Source organism: Elephantulus edwardii, unplaced genomic scaffold, assembly GCF_000299155.1.
Source record: "Elephantulus edwardii isolate Elephantulus edwardi_28Jun2011 unplaced genomic scaffold, EleEdw1.0 scaffold00574, whole genome shotgun sequence".
In the NCBI taxonomy this organism is placed as follows: domain Eukaryota; kingdom Metazoa; phylum Chordata; class Mammalia; order Macroscelidea; family Macroscelididae; genus Elephantulus; species Elephantulus edwardii.
This window is the reverse complement of record NW_006400324.1, coordinates 123,396-136,611: the sequence shown is the minus strand read 5'-3', so window position 1 is coordinate 136,611 and position 13,216 is coordinate 123,396. Positions and strand designations below refer to the sequence as shown.

Sequence of the window (13,216 nt, the reverse complement as noted above, 5' to 3'; positions counted from 1 at the left end):
GGGGGGTTGTGCGGGGAGAAGGGTGCAACAATGAATGAATGGAATTCCAAAATCTCTGTAGATGTTCATTGAAATGAAAAATAAACCACCTAAATTTAAAAAAAAAAAAAACCAAACAAAAAAAAAACAACTCACTTAAACTCCAACTCTCTTAAGAAAAAATAGTCATAAATTTCCATCCTATCAATCAGTCTGCAGTGATATTAGGGGGAAAAACTCAGAAAAAACCATGAGGCCAACAAAGTAATTCAAACTAATGTTTTAACTGCTGCTATTTCAGTGTTCAACAATAGAAACGTAGAAGGACTAGCCAAAAGCCAATTTCTTAACACTGCTGTCACAGAATCTTTTTTTTTTAAATGCAGCAAACGTGCCCCCAAAACCTCAATCCCAAGGGTTTTGTTTCCAATGAAAAAAGCCTAGTCAAGATCAGATATGCCATAATTAAAAAAAAAAATGCTGCAAGAAGGTAAAGGGACAGAAGGAAAGCCTCTTGCTGCCACTTGTTTCCAATGCAATTCTCATAAACACCTGACTCAGTAACCCCCAAGCCTGTCTTGCTGGCAGAAGAGCAACCAGACTGACGGGGGCCCTGGCTGCACGAATGATCAACACAGCATCATCATACACCAGAAGAAGCCTTACGTATACATGGACGTAGCTGGTAAGATACTTTACTTTTTTCTCAACAACAACATGAGTTATTTAGTCTTACAATCTTTTAATAACCTTTCCCCCCCTGCCTACTTACTACTATAAGCATTAAAGAAAAACCCTACAAATATAAAACTCCTCTATTAAACAATATATAAAAGAGTATTATTTCCTCATCAATTTCTAGTTATTCCTAAACCCCCTGTACTTTTATCAAAGAGAGACTTGTTACCAAATGTAATTACTGAAGCTCTTTTCCCGTCAATATTTTGAATAGTATTAAAAAGTAGTACAGCCAGCTCTTTAAGGTAATAATTAATGTTAAATAACAAATTTTCTCCTAAAAGTATACAAAGCCATCAATTAAAAGAAACTCACCTGGCCAGTTGACTCAAAAATCCCTACAGAACATCTTTTAAATAACATCTTTTCAAGCTCTAAATCATACCAGACCAGTCCTCACTAAAAACTGTTAACTTTATCTCTCTCTATGACAGACAGTAGTCTAGGGATTCGTTCCATTAAAAAAAAACAAACACAAAACCCACACACCTCAAACCCTAAAAACTCTCATAAGTGAGTTGGCAAATAATATAATCCTCCTCCTTACTTAAAATATTATGTCTACTTTCAATTAAAAGCATAGAGCAGTAAGCAATATTTCCTCCTCTTACTGTAATCACACCCTTTTCTTATCAAATAATACCACTCAATGCTCTACTTCAAAATCATTCTTCATCATTAACAACTCAGCTTAACACTGCTTGAAGACCAATTGGACTGCAGTCTGCAAAAGAGCCTTCCTCGACCCTCTTACAGTAATTTCCGTAATCTTAATGTTTGGTCCTTGCCTTACACGATTTCTCCAAGTTTTCTGCAAGAGCAAATGAGAGACTTTGCCAACCACACAAGCCATGAACTCCTCGTATAATTAACTGAGTACCAACCATTACCCTCCATCGTCACACCTGCTAAACTCCACTGCCTAAAACCAAAAGGCTCCCCACGTCTTTAGATCGTAGCCCCCCGTCTAGCAGGAAAGCGAAACAGAAGAGATCAACAGCCCAAATCAATATACTAAAGGGCTGAAATGTTCAGGGCCGTGGATCTGCTCTCCCTTTCTGCAAAACTATTTCATCTCCCTTTCCCAGGAATCCACAACCCCCAACTTACTGCCTTATCTTGTACCGAACAGCTGTGAACGCCCAACCTCATAAAACTCCACTTTAAAAGCAGATGCTGGTTTCTGCTTTACAGCCAACTTGGCAGTTTCTCCTCAGTCAACTTTCTTGGTGTGAGCTTTGTCCTTCCTTGGCAACCTTGTAATAAGTAGTTTCTTAAGGGTTAATGGGAGAAAAAAGGAAGCTTTCCTCTCCAGATGTTCTTTTTGATTAAGGAACCCTCCTTTTACACAAGGGAGTTGCACTGCTAACCCAAAACCTTCGCCTGTCTATGGATTTGAATCTACCAGTCACTTGTCAAGAGAAAGACGGTTAACTCTCTTATCCTGCCATTTACAGCCTTAGTTATGAGTAAATTCCAACTTGGCAGCAATGAGTGTTTACAGCTAGACAAGAGTAAACAGTCTCACTAAAATGTAAACCAAAAAATTCCCTTCGGGTAACTGCTAAGGCATACTAATTTTGTAACCAGACTCAAAATATCTGCAAGTATTTTATGTTATTTATGCTGTTGTTAAGTGCCAGAGTCAACTATGATTCAAAGCAAGCAAACTTATGAACAGCAAATGGAAATTTTTCCCTATCCTGTACCAATCTCACAATCTTTGCCTTGCTCAAGCCCATTTTTGCATTTGCTGTGTTGATCAATCTGACCAAAGATGTTCCTCTCTTTCACTCATCTTCCACTTTTCTAAGCAGAGTGTTCTTTTCCTGGAACTGGCCACTCCTAACGATGTCAAAAGTATGTGAAACAAGGTCTCACCATCCTTGCTTCTAAGGAGCATACTGGCTGCACTTCTTCCAAGAAAATACTTGTGTGTCCTTTTGACAGTCCTTAGGCTATTCAATATGCTTCACCAACACAATTCAAAGACTTCAATTCTTCGTCAATCTTCCTTATGCACTTTCACAAACATAAAAAGCAATTTACAATCCCATAGCATGGGTCAATCTCACGGCAGTCTTTAAAGTGACATTCTGGCTCATTAACATTTTAAAGAGGTCTCTGAAAGATTTGCCCATAACACATCTTTTTGGTTTGTTGTTTTTCTGTGTTGTTTTTTTTTTAAACTGCTGCTATCATGGATGCTGACTGTGGATTAAAGTAAAATTAATCCAATGAAATCAACGATAAGTGTGTGCACACACACGTGTTTATTATGTATGTAGACTAATACACTGGTTGTGACCATAACCACTGTGAGCTGCCAGACCTGGATGGCACATGATATATAAATATCGGAGTGTATACGTCTGTACAGGGAGCTCTGGTGGTCTGATGTTGCTGGGAGTGGAGTACCCCACACAATGACCTTTATGAACAATGGATCTGAACTTTGTCTTATCGATGTCATCCTTATCTCTTGACATATTTGAGCCACTGCTACTGTTACTGTGTCAATCTGTCTCATTACTCTCTTTCACTGACCCTCCACCTTTCTAAGCATGTTCTTTCCCCAAGGGCTGGTTCCTCCTAACAACATATCCAACGACTGTAAGATGAAACTTCACCATCTTTAACTCTAAGGAGCACTGTGGATGCACTTTCCACAAGACATTATTTGTTTGTTATTTTGGCAGTTCATGGGATAGTCAGTACTCTTCTCCAACACAACTCAAAGGCATAGATTTTTCTTGTCATCCTTGATCACTGCTAGATGCATAGCAAGTAACTGAAAAAACCATGGGCTGAACTGGGTGCACCCTAGTTTTTAAAGGAACATTGCTGCTCTTTAGCACTGTGGAGAGGTCCTTGACAGCTGACTTTCCCAGTACAACATGTCCTCTGAATTCTTGAATTGCTAGTACTAAGGGTGTCTACTGTGGATATAAACAAACTAAAATCATTGACAATTTCAATCTTTGCTCCATTTATCATGATGTTGCCTATTGGCCCAGTGGTGAAAATTTTAGTTTTCTTGATGTTTGAGATATAATTTATACTAAAAGTTGTTGTTTAAATCTTCTGTGGCAAATTTCTCAAATCCCCCTCACTTTTCAGCAAGAAAGTTTGTGTCCTCTTGTGCTTTAGTGGATAATAAGTTGTGCTGTTAACACAAGGGTTCAAATCCACAGGATGCTTCATGGGAGAAAGATGGGCAATCTTGTGCTCTTTCCAACCTTTGAACAACTGCTGGAGGGTCAGCTGACTCAAAGTTGAAGAGAACTGAGTGAGTGAATGATATGTATGTATAAGGAGCTCTGGTGATATAGTGAATTAGGAGTTGCACTGGTAAGTGAAAACTTAATGGTTCAAATTCATCAACTGCTAAGGGAGAAAAACTTCCTGTGAAGATTTACAACCCAGAAACCCAGAGATATAGAGGTGCTATGAACTGGAATTGACTTGATGGTAGTGGGTCAGACAACACTCCCCACCACTTAATGGTTCAAATTCATCAACTGCTAAGGGAGAAAAACTTCCTGTGAAGATTTACAACCCAGAAACCCAGAGATATAGAGGTGCTATGAACTGGAATTGACTTGATGGTAGTGGGTCAGACAACACTCCCCACCACTCGCCTCCCCCTCCATACCCTAATCACTGATCCTCCACTTTTCTAAGTAGTCTTCTTTTCTAGGCAATGGTCCCCCCTGACAACAACATGCCCTAAGTTAGTAAGACAAAGTCTCACATCCTTGCCTCTAAGGAGCAAACCTGTCAGCACAGATAAATTTGTCCTTTGGCAGTCCATGATATATTCCACATCCATAATACAAAGTATAAAGGACACAGTTATAGATGATTTTCAGACAACTCTACATCTTAAGGGATTGGTTTTCAGGATTTAAACGTTTGGGACCATATTCATGTGGAATAACTCAAGTCAACCAACATAATTATGTTTAACATTCTAGTTTGGAGTAGTGTCCTTCAAAGCTTTCTAGTAGCTATCTAAGATACAAACTCTATTCATATGGAACAGAAGAGAAACCAAAAATTCAATGAAACTAGTCTACAGGATTAACAGTGCACAGGACCCACAGCTTCTAACCTGAGAGGAGAATAAGATGGTTACTGTTGCCACTACTAAAAGTTCTGACCAATGACAAAATAGGATGTCTCAGATTGAATGGGATAAAAACCAGAGAACAAAATTAAAATTTCTCCCAAAAAACCTACTGGATTGGTTGAAACCAGCATAGTTGCAGGACTCCCTGCCAACTTCAGCCCTGAGATTTTCTTTAAAGAATTAATCAAAACTAGGTCCTCAGTTCATCTTTTAGCCAAATAACAAATGTCTCACAAAATAAAGAATACTGCCTATGAATACTAAACTCCTTAAAAAAAAAGGAATCATTCACATGATTGTCAGTCAACAATTACTTTAAAACAAAGATGAGAAGGGGGCAGGAAAACTCTATTAACAGAAAGGAATCCAAAACATAAGAACATACACAACCTGGGAACAAGAATATAACAAAAGTCAGTGTATAATTAATGTAGAAATTGTCTCATTCACTGAAACAGTATTTTTTAGAAAAAGAATAAAGGGCAAAACAATTATTAGTACATAAATATTACTTAGAAATAATGTTTCCAAGAGTCTTGCCTCAAGGATCTCCTGGAAGATGAGTTTAAGATGATCAAATTGACCCAAGACCAGGTGATGAATATTACTCATATAGTTTCTGTAGATCCAAGTCATAAAAGTGTTTTCTGGAATAACTGTGTATGTGCCAATAATACTTATACAACTATTTCTTTTTAAATTTTAAAACAGCTGCTAGAGATGGGTAAACATACATAAAAAAAGTTTTTAAATTTTTTTTAGAGCATCTGGTGGATTCAAACTGAGCTCCTTTGGGATGGCAGCACAGCTTCTTGCCACTAGGCCATCAGAGCTCCCATTTTTAATGTTTTTAATTGCTGGTTGTAGTGGCCAAATAGCAAAAAGGTGCACTGAAGACACAAGGTTCAAATCCACCACCAGCTGCTTTGCAGAAGGATGGGCAATCTCCTCCCATGCCTCTGAAAACCCACCAGAGGGTCAGCTATGGGTCAATTCTGAAGTGATAGTACAAAACAATAATATAACAGTGTATGCTAGATATAGAGAATGACAATGTATAGGATATCATAATCCTGTCATTCTCTATGTTCTTGAGAATCAAGATTTTTATTGCAGAAATATAAGTAAGCCAAAAAATATGACTTTGAAAGTAGCAGGATAAACACATGAAGCATATTATCTAGCTCTGTCCACCACGGAAGACGCCAAAAATACAACAATCTCAGTGATAACTCTAGTACTCTGAATGCAGCTTTAGTATTCAAAAACCATTTCTCACTAAAAGTCACAACTTCTTAAGAAATGATTGACTGCATGTTGCAGCAGAAATTGGGCGTGGAATATCTCATAATAAGCAAGGAAGTGATCAAAGACTATTATAAATTATGCCAAAAAGTTTCAGGAGTCAACTGGAAGAGGCTCACGTTGGACAAAAATGGAACAATTTTATTATTTTTTTTTAAAAAGACTTCAACTAAAATCCAACAAAACCACTTAAATCTATGACTGAACCCCAACACCTGGTACTGTTTATTTAGTTTAGTACACATGCTCCTCAGGAGAAAGATGGGCAATCTCCTCCCAGCAATTTATAATCTCTGAAAACCTACTGATGGGTCAGCTATGAATAGGTTTTGACTCACCAAGACCTAACAACATCAATATTGTACACTTAATTAGCATTATATTATGAATTAGGTTACCTTTAAAAGGTGCCATTCAATGAACAAATGCTGGTTAAAGCTATAGGAGTTGGAATTCTTTAAAATTGCTGGTGGAATTGTACAACCATTATGGAAAACGGCATGGGACTTCCTTAAAAACAACTTTACAATCCAGGCCACCACAGCTCCCTAATGAAATAGGACACAACAATGAATAATTTCATGAAACATCCCTTAACATTGATGATTCCGGAGGAGAGTATGCTGAGTAATAGAAGTCAACTACAAAAGGACAAATATTGTGTAGTTCTTTAGTGGCTTAGTGATTAAGATGTTCTGATGCCAAACCAAGGGCACAAACAGCTCAAATCCACCAGCAGCTCTGCAGGAAAAAGATGGGAGTCCATTCCTATGCAACATACTGCCTCTTGAAAACTTGGTGGAGAAATAAACTATGAGTTGGTTTCAACTTGATGGTATACAACAAACATTATAAAAGGACAAAAGAAATATACTAAAAACAATCTCTTTGATGATTACCAGTAACAATACAGGAAAAGAGGGTGAATCATTTTCTAGAAAGCCTATCAGCTTTCTTAGGTGTCACTGTGTCTACCATGACTCACAGTGATCCTAGGAACTCTGCACTAACCTCACAATCTATGATATATATGTTTGTAAAGAGTTAATTTGGTAATGCTTTTGTTACGTGTCACCAAGTCAGAACCCACTCACAGCCAACTCTTCAGTGAGATATGAAAGGTTGTAAATCACATAAAAACTGCAGAGATGATGGATTGAACCTGGAGGACAGAGAAGTTTTGGTGATGGGAAAGGCAATTAACAAACATGGGTGAAGTTTGCACAACTAATAGATGAAATTACCACAAAGCATGCAAAAAAAGGAGCTCTGGTGGCCTAGTAGTAAGAAGCTGCTCTACAATCACAACAGCACATGGTTCTAATCCATTAGCTGCGCTGTGGAGAAAGATGGCCAATCTCCTCCCCTGCAATTAACTGCCTCGTAAAATTTGCTGGAGGCACAGTACAGAAAAAAAAAAGTTAATCGGTAAATGCTGTACAATATACAATTTTGCATTAGTAAAAACAAAAAAATAAGTGTGTACTGACACAGATGCATCTGTGTGTATAATGGAGCTCTGGTGTCATAGTCTACAATGAGGCACACTGTTAACCAGAAGGTGAAGCCTCTCTGGTAATCTGAATTCCCTAGTGGATCCTTGTGAGACAGAGGGGTAATCTCATGTAAAGTACAGCCTCTAAAAACTGCTGGAGAATCAAGTTATGAGTCAGTTTCAACTCAATGGCAATGCAGTTTGAATACAGGAAGACCTGAATACATGCATGATCAAATGTACAAGTATTATCTACCTATGTGTAAAACATTTTTGTGTGATGGATATACATTAATTTTTATAATAAAGCACACAGAGGCAATTTCAGATACTTCTTAGACATAGTTAAACAACTTACAGGATTTCTTTTACTGGGTTATGAAGCTTAGGACCATCATGTCATTAGTTAAGTGGCAAAACAAAGTTTATTACAAAGACATTATATATTCTAATTTAGGGAATATACCTGAAGTTTTTCAAAGCATGTAAGCAACCATATGAGAGACAACTCAAAAATGTTTTGTTAGTCGCTGTGAAGTTGATTCAGATCAATAGCGACCACTCTATAGTTTTTAAGATGAAGCACATCACCTTAGTTATGTCTTCCATGATTATGAGTGGAGTTAAAATGCCAACCTCATGGCTAGCAGTCAAGTACTTAATCATTTGCCTCAAACTGTATTATATCTACTTAATGGTATAATATGCCATGTCTTGGGATCTTTCCTAACATTTTACAAACATAATACTAAATCCTAACTAAAGCTAAAAACATTATTACCAAATAATATTTTTAAATAAAACATTTTAAGACCAAAGCTGCGAATGATTTTTAGTCATGGAGAGTACACATTTTTGTTTTCATGCTATTTTATTAACAGAAATAAATTACAAGTGAAATTCATAATCTTAAATAGAATTTGTATCTTAAAGAGACTTTAATTTCTACTTTTTATGTTTGTATTCTTATTCATCTGAGGGAGCACTGATGACTCAGTCCATGGGGAGTTGCAATGCCAATGCAAATACTCTCCCTTGGGTGGTCTAAATCCACCAGCAGTTACTCAGTAGCAATACGAGTAATCTGAGCAATTACAGCCTTGGAAATCCAAGGAGAATCAGCTATGCATTGGTTGCAACTCATTAGCAGTGAGAGCATCATCATACCTTTAAAGGTGTCCTGATGGCATACTGTAAACATGGCAGGCTGCTAATCAAAAGAATGGGAGTTCAAATCTACCAGTCACTCTATAGAAGAAAAATCTTCTAGGAAAGATTTCTAGCCTCTGAAATACAATTTGGGAGGAAGGGAGGGTTGTCACTAAGAGTTCAACTCAGTAGCAGTGGGATTAGTTTGGGTTTATACTAAATCCTCAAGGACCCCTGGGCTAGACTGAAAGGTTTGAATCTACCAACTATTCCACAGCAGAAAGATGGGCAGTAAAATTTATAGGCTTACCAACTAGGAAATAACTAGGCAGTTCCATCTGTCTTAAAAGAGCACCCACACACGCCAAAAAATTTACAGCCTTGGGAACCTGACAGAGGTTTCGGTTTTTATTATACCTTTGAGATACTCAGGTAGTGCAGTACGCACTGCTAACATGAAGTCGAGCTGGAATCCACCAGCTGCTCTAAGGAAGAAAGATGGAATTCACTTCCCATAAAGATTTACAACTTCAGAAACCTGCTGGAAAATCTCCATGAATCATAATCAATAGGCTCAACAGCAATGGGTTGGGTTGAGTACTACATGCAAGAGTAAATTCAGCATTGGGCTGGTAACAGGAAAGGTCAATACTTCCAGTCTATGAACTGCTCATTGGAAAAATGATTGGCAGTTTGCTTTCACTGATTTACAACCATGGAAATCTTAAGTATTGTTCTGTTTTGCCCTATATGGTCATTCTGAGTCAGAATCAATTGGACAGAATTGGATTCATTACAATTCCACTTAGACCAAGCCTGATATGATCATAAAAGAATGACACAAACAGCCAATTTCACTATTAAAAAGTTAAGGTATGCCTGACTACATTGGAAAAAAGAATCCAAATGCCATTAAATATCAAAATAAACAGGAAAATGCCAATCACAAAACATTCTTGGTAAATATAGATGAAACTGTAAAAAAAAAAATAAATACAATTAGGATTTCTTACCAGTGGTAATGACTTTAACTACTAAAACATTGCAAATATAATTAATGCCACTGAATTAGATACTTTAAAATCATTAGAAAGATAAATTATGTTATGTATATTCACCACAATTTTTTTTAAATGTAACTGACCTTCAAGAATTTGACTACGTATACATTTACTGAAGAGCAATGGTGTCTCCCTGGAGACTAAGGTGCGTTTGATACAGGCCATGGTCTTCGCAATCACTTGTTATGCAACAGAGAGTTGGACAATGACCAAGGAGGATAGAAGGAGAATTGATGCCTTTGAGCTGTGGTGCTGGAGAAGAGTATTGAGAATACCATGGACTGCTAGGAAAACAAACAGATTTGTCCTGAAAAGGGTTAAACCAGGTGGCTCCTTGGAGGCAAGGATTCTGAGGCTCCGTCTAACATACTTTGGACATGTTGTGAGGAGAGACCAGTCCTTGGAGAAGGACATCATGCTTGGGAGGGTCGAGGGACAGCGCAGGAGGGGAAGGCCCTCTATGAGGTAGATTGATTCAGTGACTGGGATAATCGGGATGGGAGTGTCAGAGACAGTGCGATTGACACAGGACAGCAGAGTTTAGGGCTGTTGTACACAGGGTCCCTATGAGTCACAAGCGACTCGACGGCACATAACAACAACAAACAACATACATTTACAGCCACTAGATTTCATCAAAGAACTTAGTTGTTGTTGTTATGTGCCATCGAGTCGCTTGTGTAGTACAGAATGATAAATTATTAAGTTTCATAAATTTGTAGCTATACAAAGAGATAAAATTTTGTATATCAAAATCTTAAAAATAAAATACTTCTTCTCTTGATAGTGTAGAAGGACTGGCTGGCAATTTAAGGTGAAAAGTGGAGACCTAAACATTTATATTTGAAAAAAAAATTTATATTTGAAGTATTGACATATTTTTGAAAACTGGCATCTAGTTATTTAAAAGATTATCTATCTGAAGTTTAGCTGGTCGATATATGACCTGATCTCTGGTGGCCCAGAGGTTAAGAAGCTGCACAAAGACACAGGGCTCAAATCCACCAGATACTTAATGGGAAAAGAATAGACAATCTCCTCCTGCATGATTTACTGATCTAAAAATCCGCCAGAGGATTAGCTATAGGTGGTTCCAACTTAACAGCAAATGACAACAACAAATATGACAAGTAATTCCAGCCTTAGGACAGCAGAGAATTTTTTTTTCCTTTCTAAAATTAGCTATTAGAGGACTGGACTAAACTCATAGTAATGAAAATAAGAACTGAACAATAATACTAATTCCTGTAATAGAATAGAATCTCTCCCAGTGAAACCTAAGAAATTACATTAAGCTTCTATTCTATTAGGCCTCAAAGAATTTGGAAGTCAAGAAGGGAACCAATAACATTGTACCCAAATAAACTTTTCTCATTCTACCACCACTCAAAGAAGAATACCAACAAAGAAGTCAACCAGAAAAGCTATTTGCAACAAATGAACTTAGCTTGTGTCAAAACCATCACCACACAAAACTATGCAGTAACAATGGACTAAAATGTTCCTTTTGAAAACCTTAACTCTGAAAGTTTCAAATTCAGAACATTTGGAAACAAGACTAATTAAATGCTGAGCTTGTGTTAACAAGTTAGCTATGCAAGAAAGTTTACAGTACAGTCAAAACTGCAGCAGGAATGTCAAATAATCACTCTGAATCCTCAAGAGAATAAACAGAAGTGACACTTCAAACACCTATCTGAGTTAGTATGGCCATAAAATGTTGGATACAGGACAGTAAGAGAATATACCACCAACAAAAATCTACAACAATGAAAGCCACAAAACTCTGGAATACAACTGTTCATCAGAGTAAAAAAGTATCATAATGTACCATTCTTGCCTTCTCAGGCTCTTTCAGACTAAAAAATTCTAAGTAAGTTAAAACAGTTCTTATTAAAACATTTTATAAAAACCTTATTTAACACATAAAATATATGTACTAAATCATTTTAGTTTTTGTTTAAAGACTGTAGTGCTGACACTGAGGAATAATTATGAACATACATTTTTCCTTTGTTTTATGCAATTCTGTATGAGTTTATAACAAATGAACATGTTTTAAACTCACATTGTTTCTCCAGTCTTGGCTACATGACAAAGAAACTGATCTAGGACAGGACAAACTTCCTTTTTCCCCCTCTTCTCAAAATCTAGATAAAAGGGGAAAAAAAAGAAAATTTAAAATTTCCCAAAACGCCATTAACCATTCCCAATGTCTTCCAAATACAAAATTTTCTCCTAGTCCTTCTCCATATGAAGGATAAGTAGCATCAGCTTTTCAACCTCCAACTTATGGAACTGCACTTCGAAACTGTCACCCTCTTCATGGGCAGGCGTCCTCTTCAAGTAGCGTTTCTCAAAGGATGGTCTTGCCTGGGGCGCAGGCCTCGACCCCCATAACCCATAACACTGTTCATCTAGATTAAGTTCACCAGCCGTTAACAACTCCAGATATCAAAGCTTAATTCTCAAAACTCTGAAATCATGGTATCCATGTTTGGAAATCACTATTCACAATCAACCCTGTTGCTTGGAAGGCGACCACCTTACAATTAAGGCGCGTGGCCAAGATGCCTTCAGAAGCCCTTATTAAAAGTTGTTTTCCGCCCCTCTTCTTTATTCTCTGACCACACTGCCAGGCAGGCAGGAGAACCTAGCACCAAGGCCTAGGGTCGGCATTCCCCCCACCCCCAACCGGCCAAAGCGTCCCCTCCCCCGCCTGGCAAGACCAAAGACACAAAGCGCCGAGGGGGCGGGGGGGATGGGGTGAGGGTGTAAGGGGTATCAGGGTCGGACCGCGCTCTGCTGGGCCAGGCTTTTGGAGCAGACAGCCCTGAATGGAGAAGAAAGGGCCCTGGAACATGAGAAGGAAAGGAGAGGAGAAAGCTACCCCCACCTTTCAGCGCTTCCTGCAGCCTCTCGACGTCCATGGCTTTCCGGATTCCCTCTCAGCCTCAGCCTATGCCTCCCACCGCCGGTCTCCCAAACCAGAAAGCCTCCCCCCACCCCCCCCGAGGCCCTCCCCCTCCCTCGAACACACTCCGGCACGCAGGGAACCGGGGGGGGGGGGCCACCGAAGGGAACTAGGGGAAGCGAGTGAGAGAGTGAGGCTGAGAGAGCGAGAACCTCCCGAGCCGCTACCACCAGATCTCCAACATGGCGCCGGCACGTCACCACGCGCACATTTCAGCCGCCGTCCTCGCGCCCGCTGCACGTCCCCGCGCCGGAAACCCAAAGGCGTGTGCACGGCCTCACATCTCCGAGCTGATATGGGGATTGGGGTGAAATTAAGAAGATTAAGATTGAAACAGACGAGGGAGAAAACTGTATAAAAGGAATATATGATTAGGTATTATT

The 13,216-nt window shown here is 38.7% G+C and overlaps 1 protein-coding gene across 1 annotated transcript in view; it reads right to left on the bottom strand.

Annotated features, from left to right (window-relative positions):
- Positions 1-13,016, bottom strand: part of PPP4R2 (protein phosphatase 4, regulatory subunit 2) — an 85,464-nt gene extending 72,448 nt beyond the window's left edge. The window contains exons 1-2 of the mRNA XM_006903344.1: positions 12,756-13,016; positions 11,928-12,009 (exon numbers count right to left, since the gene is read on the bottom strand). Of these exons, the coding sequence (XP_006903406.1) occupies positions 11,928-12,009; positions 12,756-12,789 (116 nt within the window). The 5' untranslated portion in view covers positions 12,790-13,016. The remainder of the gene's footprint in view (positions 1-11,927; positions 12,010-12,755) is intronic.
- Between the last annotated feature and the right edge of the window lie 200 nt (positions 13,017-13,216).